A 13111-nucleotide genomic window follows, 5' to 3' on the forward strand; every position below is an offset into this window, starting at 1 on the left:
TATTGATTTTTAAAAAAAAAAATTGTTATGTCATTCTTTTGAACTTTTAGATATTTTTAAGGGAAAAAGACAAACCAAAGAAAGGTAGATGAAAGTAAAATTGTAAGTCGTGCCATTGTCCTTGATATTAAAGAATGTCTAACTTTGCAATAAAGTATTAAACACGGGCCGACATCTGCCATACTGATATGATTACCAGAAATATAGATGTTGAATGCACTGAGCTTGGGAACATATATCTTACATTAAATTGTTATAATGAAGAACCAAGAATTTAATTGCTAAAAATGAAATGCTTTGAGTTTGAGGTACTAACTGGCCAAGCTAAACAAATTTGATGGAATCCTAAGATTATCTTGCTTAAGTATGAAAGTGTAATATTTTAAAAGTGACCATATTTAATGTGTGGGGCATATTTAATTATCATTGCTGCAACAACTGTTGCAAGGGTTCCCTTCCTATTCTCCATGAATAGACTGAAGGGAGTCTGGTAGCATTTGTACCCTCTTTGAAATCATTTGAGCAGTTTTCCACAGCTGATCATATGAAAAATTCTGTCAATTTTTTTGGACATGTTTTCTGTCTGGGAGAACTGGTTGTACAGGACTTTTAAGGCAGTATTTGAAATTTGTGTGCTGCCACATCAAGGTTGTTATTTTGGGCTGAATCTGTCTAGAACACATTTAGCAGTGCCCCACTCTTCCTTTGGCCAAATGCAGACTTGCACCTCAAGAATTCCAGCTTCAATTTCTTTAGATTATATAGTACTTTCTGGTGACTAATTTTGGTTTTAGTTGCAGAACTCACTAGCACATTATATATTACTTTTCTGGTACTGTACTACCTACCATGTCTAGTATCAAGTAGATTAACATTCTGTCTTAAATATTCTCATGTGGTTTTAACTCAAGGTTCTCTTTTTTCTCCTTCAGTCCATGGGTCCATGCTTATTAATGGTTTATAGATGTTGTGATCTCGACTGTGGCTAGATGTGCATATAAATATTTCCAATATCTCCCAAATCAAACCTTTTTTTAGGAAGCACATCTTCCAGCTGGGACGCAAGCACAGGGTAGACTAGCTAAGCCAGCATGACTTTATCTGTTTCCTATCAACTGCTCTAAGCTCTGTATCATGCCATATATCATGGTAGCCTTGGTAGCAAGAATATTCTAGCAAGGATGACAGGTTAGTTGCCTGTGAGAATGAACATGCTTTTTTGTCATAGTTTTAGGGAAGAAACAATTCCTTTGAAAAGAGAAACAGTTCCTCTGGACTTGAAGCCTAAAATGTTTATGGGACTTCCAGCTACTCGACTGCTGCAAAGGCAATTTGAAGAATAGTGTATGAAATGGTTAAATAATTCACTAATCACCACCAGGTGGGAGCGGTAGAGAGTAGAATTAAATAATTAACATTAGTTGAGGAGAACTGTAAAATTATTTTAGCAAAGAATTGGCAAATGGAATATCTTGCTAGGTGTTCAAAATTATGCTTTGAGTGTAGAGGAAGTTAACTGCCATGTTCAGCCTCTGTACTTTTAAATACAACAAATTTTCTGTTTGTCTTTTCTTCCAAATCATTATGATCTAATGCAATTGCAATTAATGGAATTAACTCTAAATTGATATTGAACTAGAAGTTATGTAAAAAAGTAACTCAACTTTAAACGTACATCTCAAACTGTAATAAACTTACGCAGCTTTATATTCTCCACAGTAATTCAACTAAGTTTCTTTAGTCTTTGTGTGGCTTGTGGAAATTAATTTGGGACATACAGTCTTCATCTCTGTTACTTATTTTTGTTGATTTCTGGATTCACTAGGAACAAGAAGAAAGGATATAGCGTAGGAAAGTTTTGCTGAATCTCCAAAATAAGGTTCAACAGAACAGACTGACTGTGCCTACATATCTTCCTCTTCTAATGCTGGAACACTGTTCCATAACATGGGAAGAAACTAGAATTAATGTGCCTTTATGGATTTGTGGGAGACACGCAGTTGAACATCTAGTGGAGGGAAGATGTATTATGTTGTCTTGAATGGAAAACCTTTTTAACTGTCACAATTTACAAATCACAAATGATGATGCTCCCATCGTAACTCTGTGTGGTACTTTCTTTAGGGAAACCAGTCAGTGATACAATTGATGATTGTCATGCATTTGCAGTGTAATCTGTAATTAAAAGCCTACACAATGCAAACAGATTTAAGGCATAGATCAGTTCTGAAGTCAAGTGATGACAATTTTAACTGCATTGTTATTTTTTACTTATTGTGTATCGATATTGTGTACTAATAACGATTAGGCTCTTAAGATTCCAATTATGATATCACTAAATTCTTGGTTTTATTTATATATAAGATGTGCTTCCTTTTTGCTCTTAAACAAGATTCTGAATGTAACAGATGAAGAGCATAAAAAGATGAAGACCTCTGGTGGATCATAAGAGTTCGGAATGGTGGTGAATTTTATTGCTGTATCGTTTATATTTATTTTCTTGCTTTTATTTTTACTGTGATAAAAGGGGGAATAAGTAAATATAGGATTCCAATTCTGGACAGAATTGGATTGGTTTATTTAGGGTTTCATTTACTTGTTCCTTAACACAGAGGAAAATATTCTGAGGAAGTGTATTTGTACAGGGCACTATTCTTGCCTTATGTAAATGCTTTCAGTCATTGTCAGCAAAAGTATTTTGCACTAGAAAGAACGGCCATCTCACACAGTGCAGCTATTCTTGTGTTTGTAAGCAGTGTGTCTGGATTTTGCCATTTGAAGGACTTTTCCCACCACAGGGGAAATCATTGATGCTTTTGGTGGACGATTCTTTACCCAATCACTCATTTTCTACACGGGCCGTGCTCTGTGTCTCCTTGCCCATGCTTTTAAAGAAGTCTGATGATTATAATCAATGAAAACTTACATCTGTTTATCAGTGTTTCTAGGAAAAAAATCTATTCTGTTATTCTTTTCTAAATTCTGTTCTAAAATAGAATAACAAATCTGTTGATGTATGAGTGAAGCAGTTTAGCAGTTTGAGTGGACACTTGACTATTATAGTAGTTTAGCATAAAATAAATAGGGCATCAAAATGAATACTCAGAATTTTGATAGGCAGCATTAAAGTGAATACAAATGAATTTGTTGTGATAAAAAATGTAATTGTTAAATGCCATTGTTCTGTGGAAGAAAGATATTATCTTGTGAGTTACCATTTCACATACGCTTATGAGTCAAAAGCTACAAAAACGCTGATAATATTACATTATTCTATCAGACCCATAGCAAATGATAAATGCACTTAATAAGATATACTTCATATTAAGTGGCAATTCCAAAGTACTTGCATGTAAGGTGCTGCACAATTAAAAATATTCAGACACAATTTGTTATATGCAGTACACAACGTAATACAATTAATGGATGCACTTCAGATAATGATCTGTTTCCTCTGGGTACAGTATATTTATTCACTGATTATATCAGAAGCTTTTAGAATATGAAACATGAAAAGATTATGAACCATTATTCCTAAAATAATATCATTCTACCAGAGAATGGGTTTTATATTATTTCTTTGCCTGTCAACTTTTGTCATGTCTTGCTGCCATGAGTGAAGCAGAGTAAGGGGATTGATGTTAACATCGTGAATGAAAGCTGGTAGTTGCTAAAGTTGCTAAAGATAATGAAGAAATCAGTACTTATCATGGAAGTAAGTTTCAAATTCTTGATTTTCACCAATTTAATGAGCAAATAAAAACATTAAAATGATGCTGTCATTGCATCAACTACTCAAAGAATTATTAATTTGTCATTTTCAATGAGATTGGAGGACTAGCGTTCTTCAAAAAAGGCAAAATTTTGACAAATTTGCCCAAATGATTTCAAGTGCAAGTAATGGCCATTTTCTTGCATCCTTCTGGAAGTGACATACCGACATCTGTTAGACAACTTTGAGTTACCTGAGCAGACTGTGAATTAAGAGAGTTTTAAAAATGTGTCCTATGGAGATTTTCAGATGGGTCTTCCTTTCAGTAGGATGTTGTGTTGCCTAATGGAGGTGCACCTCTGCAATCTTTTGCCAAACATGGCTCTGCACGCTCCAATCTTGTACTGTCCACTTCAGTTACATGAAGAGCAAAAGCATTTCTTTGTTCATCTGTGCACTTGTGGAATCACATCTAGACAGAAAGTTTAGATAATAAAGAAAAGAATGAAAGAAAATTGAATAATATTGGGTATTTTCACATATTTAAATGTTATGTTAAGAGGGACATATGAGTGAAAAGAAGGAAAGAGGATCTGATGAGTCTGGATTTTCATCTGAAATACAGTCCCCCCTGAATCCTTGAAGAAAATATTACAGTGAAAAGTATTATTATGTAAGGAGAATCCATGACTGCACTTCCCTTGGTGATCATAATCTTGCCTAAGGGTACTTTGGAGACTGTGGCAGCTGAAAAGAGAGGAAAGGAGGAATAAATAAAAGTGATCTTTTTATATCTGCTCTGCCAAACTCGTAGGCAGTGTCTTCCAGGTTCAAAGGTTCAGAGAACACAGCGGCAAAGATACCTGCTGTCTGTTATGAGTATACAGCACTTTTATAACCAAAGTCACAACAGGACAGAAGCAATTCTTGAAATACAGCATAGTTAAAGGCTCGTCTTCTATATATGTGTTTGTTCTTGCTGTTGGTAAGATTCAGTATCTATGTGCCTAGTCATCTTTGATTGTTGTTATTCAGACATGCTATGCCATGCAGGTTTATGCTGCCGCTTCACGTATTGCTACGTTCATTAGACATTACACTTTAAGAAAATGTAGCTATGCATACCACATCTCCAGATGCAAACACACGCACACAAAAGACCAGATCACTGTTGGATTTTATTAAGATGTGTCAAAATACTGTTTACCTCTTTATGCTTTAAAGTTCATTTTATATCCTTGCTCAGCCTCTAAACTGTGCCATCCAGTTTCCAGAGTATAATGTGTATGTATAGCTGCTCCAACCGCCGCAGTTGCCATTATCTCCCAGTAGTACTGGGCTTCCGATCTTTCTACATTTTTGCTTGTACTTTTTGAAATAATGTACAATTTGCTTGGCTAGAGCAACATCCTAGAAACAGACCCTGTCCAGAGAACCTTTATCAGATAGTGCACAGTCTGTTTCCAAGTGGGCTGTTTCCAAGCGACTGTATGGAATAGCCCTGAGCTGAATCCAGAACAGGATTTGCCAGAGAACTGTGGTGCTCCACAACAGACATGATCCCAGATTATCATTTAGTGCGGTTTACCATATAGCATGTGTTATAGTCATTCCTTAGAAAATTTTATTATAATAGATTTCCAGTACCTTTTTTATTTAAGGCATTTAACTGTAATTAGGACTCCATTTCCTATGTCCTACCTTCAAAACTTGCACAGGAACTTTACTATTTTTTATCCCTGATGAAGAAATTTTACTGCAGATTTGGAGTGCAGGTTGCAAACAAGATAAACCATATTGATAGTGTATCAAAAATCATGGAAGTATAGCACTGAAGGCTTTTGTCTCATTTGCTTTTAAACTTGTTTTTAAGAAATAGAAAAACACCCTAAATTTGATTATTTTGATAAAAACATAGCTTCTGTTTTACTGGTTAACTAGTGTATGACTAAGTGATGATATTAAAAATGTTCTTAAGCATGTAAGATTACTCAATGGATTGAGAAGTTTATTAATTTTGAAATCAATATTGGTCCTACTGCTATGTGTATCATTACATGTCATGCCAGTAAAAAAGGTTAGGAATTACATGTAAACTTCCTCAGAAAAATTAATGAGATGCTTAAGTTAACATGATTTTGAACTCAACCTGAGTTTAAGTTTCGGAATAATTATAAATTATGTTATTGTAAGACCCCTTTGCTTATCTTTGATATGTATTGCCTTACTTTCTTCACAGAGTATATGGAGCTCTTTTGCCTTTAAATAGTTCTAAATAATTGCCTTGTCTCTAATAACTAAAGTCAGTTTTCTTTTACGAAATTTAATTTAAGCATGATTATTGAAAAATAGACAGACATAGGCGAACTATATCAGAGAAACCAAACCCTGTCTGAAAATAATCAGAGAAGTGTCACATATGGTTTCTTGCCTCTTAGTCTTTGCTTAATGTCTACTGATGGCCACTGTTGGACGCAGGGGACTGCCCTAGGTGGAGGTTTGATTTGATCATGTGTTTGTTCCTCAGTGCTTATGATATTTCTAAAATAACATGTAATGCAAAACTTAAGGGTTGGATTATCAGAAACATCAAAATAACTGCGTAATATAGTTCCCATTCATTTAAATCGGTCTTTTTATTAAAAAAACCCAACAGTCTTGTACATTAAAACCTAATTACAGTCCAGACAGTTTTCAAAATCCAGCTGTCAGGCATTTTCTTATTTCTTACAGCAGTTTTAATTAGCTTTATGTATTGTATCTCTACTTTCTGCTTTATTCCCATTCTTGTATTTTAATGCACTTTATAATTCATTCCCATAGGAACAAAAGTACCCTGGCAGCAACTTAAAATATTTTTGAAATGCTTTCTCCACTAATGTGTAACATCTGTATGTTCAGGATTGTTATTTGATGATAAATCATTAACTGGATTTATGAGCTCTCAAATAGAGAAATAGAATTGTTAAATTATTTTACTTTTTTTTTCTTTTCTTTGTGACTTATTTATCTTTAAGTGTCAAACTTCTTCTCTTGTTTTCTTTCTAGAGGGTCTGAATGCTGACAACATTAGACAAGCCTCAGAGCAGCTGAAGAGCCGCTGGATTGAGTTCTGTCAGTTGCTGAGTGAAAGACTGGCATGGCTGGAGTACCAAAATAACATCATTGACTTCTACTCCCTGCTGCAGCAACTGGAGCAGACAGCAATTACTGCAGAAAACTGGTTGAAAGTACAACCCACACCAGCAACAGATCCTGCTACAGTACAAACTCAGCTGGAAAAATGCAAGGTTAGAGATTCTTCTCCAAGTTTTTTATGATATTGTACTTCATAGGTGTTCCAACAGTGGGCCAGGTTATGACCTACACTGTTTCAATATAAAAGTGGAAAATGGATTCCTTATCTTTCCAAGGTAATTATTGAAAATACTTATTCAAGGAAAGGAAAGACTGGTAAAGAAGTAAAGAGGCAATAGAACCTAGCCTATGGGTATTTAAAACTCTGCCCCAAATATTTAGTTATTAAGATACTTAGATACCTAAAGCTAGGGAACTATGCCCCTAAACGCTTTCTCCTTTTTTTTCCTGTAAGAATCTGTGTCTTTGGTTCTTCATTAAGAAACTGTTGCTCATCACCTCTGTCGTAAGGATCTGGGCCAGAAAATTGTCTTCATGGTCAAGTCCAAAATTCTGCTATTGCAGACCACTTTACTTGTTACTTACCCTGCATTTTGATGCAGGGTGGATTGTGTAGTTGAATGGAGGAATATTCTTCTGTCATCATATGACAGAATTACAATAGTTGTACAAAAACGGTCACACCAATTCACTCATTCTCCCTAAATGTTTTCATTTGTGTGCTGCACCATCATAGAAATTTGCTTATGTTTGTTACTGTAAACAACTCTGTGGGTGGAGATTACTTACAAGTTAATATTGTTGGACAGGAATCTATTGAAATGTAGTAATGAATTATAAATTGCATTACATACTTGTAGAAGTTTGACTTTATGAAATCTCTGGCTCCAGAAGCTCTCAACCCGAAAACAATGTTTGAAACCCAAATTTAGATCCATGCTATTACTTCTATTTTCAGGCATTTGCAAGCTGGCATTATGCTTACAGGGGTTCTCTGTTTTCTTGCAGAAAGATTCTCTTACAGTAGCTCTACTATGAACTGTACATTTGGCTTACTTTCCTCATTTCTTTTTACTTAGCCGTTACAAGTATCACCGTGTGTACAAGGTCTCCTGAAGATATAATAGCACAACCCCAACCTGTAATGTGTTACTGTGGGGCTTCTAGAAACCACTGTGCATCTTCACCTCTCCTTTTCTACTTCATGCTATTTAGCCTGTACATAATCTAACGGAGATGAGTCCAGGGTTATGGGACATGTGGAGTTTTTATCTTCCCAGCTCCACATGAAAAGGATGCTCCTTGGGCATGGAATTTTAATGTACAATCTATTTTATTTTCTTTGAGCATTGCACTACTAACGTGACAATGTCATGTGAAAGTGATTTTAAACAATGGTAAGAGCATCATATTGGGAGCAGAGGTATTGATTTGTGAGAGATGATTTAAAATGTTGAATTTGTTCTTATTGTAACTGATGTAGTTGGAAGCAAAACAATTGTATAATGTGCATTGGAACAGTGGTGATTTCATGGCACTAGTGATTTCACTTGTTGGACAGCTTTATCTTGATGTTTTTTGTTCAAAAATGTAGGACGAAATCATCCGAATGTCAACCCTTCAGCCTCAAATTGAACGGCTAAAGGCTCAAAGTCAAGCGCTCAAAGAGAAAGAACAAGGGCCAGTGTTTCTGGACGTTGACCTTGCTGCTTTTACCAGCCATTTCAAACAAATACTTGCTGACATGCAGGCCAGAGAAAAGCAGCTACAGACCAGTAAGTGTTCATGACAAGAAGTCAATTTGCCTGACTAGCATGCAAAGAATAGATGTGTATATTTTGTTTTCCTACTTTTGTATTTGCTTTTGTCACGCTAAACCAGTAGTAAAATTTAGGTGGTCTTTTCTGCAGTTGAATTAGTCTTTCAGAAATTATCAGTGCTTTATATATTTTATATTATAGGAAAACAAGGGAAGGTACACTATTCAGAAGCAAAGGTTATACTCAATGTAGTTCTACCATCAGATCTCCTCTTGTTAGCATGTTTATGAACAGATTCAGTGATATTTTTTGGTGACATAAAACTGTCTTTGTTTAGTCGGGTTATGAGACAGGGCTGTCTACCTCTGTCAGTAGAGAGCAGAGAGAGTTTAATTGCAGGAGTGAATCTGCTCTAGATTTTCAGAGAATAGAAATTTAACTCCATAAAGCTCATCAAAGAGAGCAGCTGCTTTAGGGTATCTAGTTTTTCATCATCTGCTGGACTGTTCCTTTTTTGCAACACAGAATATATGACTGCTAGTTATAACGTTATTTACAATATTTGTAATAAAATGCATTTTTCAAAAGGGGAAAAAAGTGATACCAAAATAGAAAGTTGACTTTATTCCTTATTAAAAAGATAGAGCATGTCAGTGACTACTGTACACTTTCTGTATTTCATTATGAAATTAAAAATAAAGTATCGGATAAAAATATAAATTAAACTTTTCTCAACAGCAAGGAGATTATTTGCCCCTTAAACCAATGATATCTGTAAATGACTGTACTGTTTTGAAATTAGACATAGTGCTAGCGCTTTCTAGTGGATATTTACAGTATTGCGCCTAAATTATTTCATTGAGAGGTTTGGCATGGTTCCATTTTTACAGATGGATTTTTTTTTCAACAACGCTGCATTATTGTGCTGCTGTGGTTATCTCACACATGCACACACACGAAAACTGAAGAGGTGATGGTGCATAGGAGAACTGAAGAAATAAAATGCAAGTGTGCCATAGCATGTGATGAAAGAGTGAGCTGTAGAAATTTAGTATCAAGAAGTGTAAAGTTTATTCATGACTCTAAACTCAGGCCATACAATGGATAAGATTTTAAAACTTTAATGCCCCACCAGTTTATATGCTGAAATCAGTTACCATTCTGCCAACAGGAAAACACAGTAAATGCTAGCTTCTTTATGATTTCTTCTATACCCAATGTTGTGTAATTGCTGGATTTGCCTCACCTAATTTTACTATAACGAGACCTTGTGAACTAACCAGTTGATTAGTCCTGTAAGACGAGTAGTGTTCACTGCCTGAACTGTAATGCCACCAAGCAGAGGCTTTGGGAAAGTTGTTCCTGGCTGTAGCTGTTCATTCCCACTCCCGTGCTGCAGTATGGTCCTCCACTCTCCTGGCCAACCGCAGAAGCAGCTGTCCTGAGGTGTCAGCATTGAATAGGCTGGGGAGAGTCTCCTAAATTGCTAGAGAACAGAAGTCCCGAATCAGTATTTTATGGAGCCCAGGTCTGTTGTTATATTATGTGGCTGCTCTGCATCACAGGCACTTCATCTCAAACGGTTCAGCTGTCAAGATGAAACTGTTTTATCCCGTACAGTACATACCTGTAGTGATATTTTAGGTGAGATTATTATGTCAATCATATTTTATCTTCAGAAATTTTATACACAGTTTTATCCAAAGTGCTCACTTCCTTTCATAACTCTGCTGTAGATATGAAAGATCATGCTTGGGATACTGTGTTAGGTCTAATCCTGTTTCAGGAAAGTCTTATGAATCAAAAAACGTGAAAAAGAACCCCAAAGCTGAAGCACAGAAAATTTGGCTCTTTGCGTCTGAGTTTCTTCTGCTTTCTTCAATGACTATTTTTCTTCTGTTGAACAAATGGAGAAAAGGCCATATCCCATGTCTTTATTTTAGCCTTAGTTTAATGGAAAATGTTTAAATTTTGCTAGAGCATTTTAGATATTGTCATCTTTTATTTGCAATTAATTATTTTCTATAGATAGAAAACTTTCTTAAAGACTGAATGATGTTTTGTAGATCAGTGGTAGTATTTCCCTGTACATATAAACTACACGTGCTAGAAAGATTTTTTTTTTTTTTTTGATTCATCATTAGGAGTTTTTTCATGTTAAAAGGATTTTTGATTCATCATTAGGGGCTTGGGGGTTTTGTGTTTTGGGTTTTTTTTAATATTCCATTACTCCAATATATTTTCTGATGGATAAGGGTATTTAGCTATTCTGTTCTGTTTTCTAAGGGAATTTTTTCCACAAAAAAAGTTTTCTCTAGTTCTAGGAGATTGTCTCCCTCAAGTATTTTTTGTTTGGTTGGGGTTTGCTGGGTTTTTTTGAGGGTGGTCACGGTTTGTTTTGGTTTTTTTTTTAGGTTCAAGAGTGCGTAGTAGTTTCTCTATGCTACACAGTAGATTTCTTAATAAAACATTATTAAAGATTAACTCAGATTTTCTCATATGTTTTTCTCCATGGTTTGATTAGCAATTCCAGTTATAAAACCTTATTTAAAGCCAATTATGAAACCTGATTGGTTTTTTTTTTCACTATTTTGCAATGCTGTTTGTGAAAGAAATACAACCTCATAAAAAATAAGGAAATATGAGCTCATTTTTCTTACTTTATAGAATGTTTGTATATCCATAGGTAATTGATCCTTTTGAAGATGGTGTATCCGTCACTCCAGCTCTCCCTCCTCCCCAAACACATTTAGAGTCATTTTTAGAATACTGGTATAGAGTAAAAATAGAGGTCAGACAGTGCTTCAAACTATTCAGTAATGTACACAAAGGAGTGAAATGGACAATCATGGCGATAATTCGAATATGAATAATGTGATTTCCCAAGGAAATTCTTAGTTTTATGATTGCCCTGGTGAAGAATGGGGGGTTGAACTTTATATTTACTTGTCTTGAAATTAACTGCTGCCGTGTCAGGGAGATTTCTAGGGAGCAGCCTGGTCAGCCTCCCATTCCCTCTCAGCACAGGGAGAGCTGCCAGTCAGTGTCAGGTGAGTACTCACTGGCTCAAACTACTTCCCAGGTGGCAGCTGATTCATTCCAGTACTCGTCTTGCGCTGTGACTGGACCAAACTCCTCTAAGGTGCTTCTGTTTTTCAGTCTTGCTGTGGTGGACTCTTACCCAGCTGTAGTCTTCAGTGAGAAGCATTCTGATACATGTTCTCAATTTGACAAGACTGTTCTTCAGAGGGGGTTTGGGGAATGTCATTAGATTTTTAGAAAGTCACTAAAAAAAAAAAAGCTTTTGTGGCAGATGAAATTAAGAATATCAAGATGGAGATGGCAAAGGAAAAGTCATACTTATTTCCATTTTTCTCTGCTTCATAAATTCATGCACTGTGCTTTCCCTTCAAATTCTGATTCTACCTTTGTAGGATCAGTAATTCCTGAAGGTGAAGTCATCATCGTCGTTGTTATTATTGATGAGGCATCATTCATCTGCATTTAAATGACGTTCCTCCTATTTATTTCAAGGACTTCAGAAAGTTTTTGCCTTCTATTTCATGTCAAGATTCTTTAGACATTTTAGTTGCCCATCCCATGCTTACAGTTATTTTGCATGTTCACGACTTTTCTCCCTAATCCACTAGTACAGTATCTTAAAGAGGGTTGCATTACATAGAGTTCATGCAACTCAGTCTTGCCATAATTTTATAAGACAACAAACCGCAGCAACTGTAAGTGTGATGACCATTTGGAGTTTTAGTCTGTCATTTGTCTGCTTTTGCTTAAACTTTGAACTGCTAACTTATTTTCATGCTCTAATTATCTTAGAGATGGGTTATCAGTGATGGTGAAATGTTATGATATGTATAATAAACTTTCCCGAATCATTCCATACTGGAGGAAGAAAAATTTTAAGCAAGTGTCCTGTAAATTTCATAACTGTAGGTTTTTCTTAAGACCTGAAATATGATTTAGTAGCAATAATATTCATTGCTGTTTGGTTTTGAGGGATAAAGTTTGCTTAATGTTCTTTGAATGTGCCTTTTTTGCTGAAGATACAGCTCAGATGTGTGTGAGAAAATATTATTTTAATAAGTAACATGCAAGATATTTCATTTTTCTTTTGCATCCTTTTCTTCTGGTAATTATTTTTTTACTTAAATAAAGAATGAAAGGACAAAGCAACCTGTGAAATGAATGTGTATGAGATAATGTCTTCTAACCTGTATGTCACTTTAGCCTTTTCCTCCGTGGTAAAAATGATAATTTATAAGTGTCGTGGTTTAACTTCAGTTGGCAACTGAGCCCCACGCAGCCGCTCGCTCACTCCTCCTCCTCCCATGGGATGGGGGAGAGAATTGGAAGAGCACAAGTGAGAAAAACTCTTGGGTTGAAATAAAACCAGTTTAATAATTGAAATAAAATGATAATAATAATAATATGATAATAATAATAATGCACAAAGCAAGTGATGCACAGTGCAATTGCTCACCAC

General features: G+C 35.4%; 1 protein-coding gene across 1 annotated transcript in view; it reads left to right on the forward strand.

The window, feature by feature from the left end:
- DMD (dystrophin) overlaps window positions 1-13111 on the forward strand; it is a 1230427-nt gene that overhangs the window by 408876 nt on the left and 808440 nt on the right. The window contains exons 20-21 of the mRNA XM_009283051.2: window positions 6761-7002; window positions 8445-8625. Coding sequence (XP_009281326.1) covers window positions 6761-7002; window positions 8445-8625 — 423 coding nt within the window. The remainder of the gene's footprint in view (window positions 1-6760; window positions 7003-8444; window positions 8626-13111) is intronic.

Source organism: Aptenodytes forsteri, unplaced genomic scaffold (genome assembly GCF_000699145.1).
Source record: "Aptenodytes forsteri isolate BGI_AS27 unplaced genomic scaffold, ASM69914v1 Scaffold2, whole genome shotgun sequence".
NCBI lineage: Eukaryota > Metazoa > Chordata > Aves > Sphenisciformes > Spheniscidae > Aptenodytes > Aptenodytes forsteri.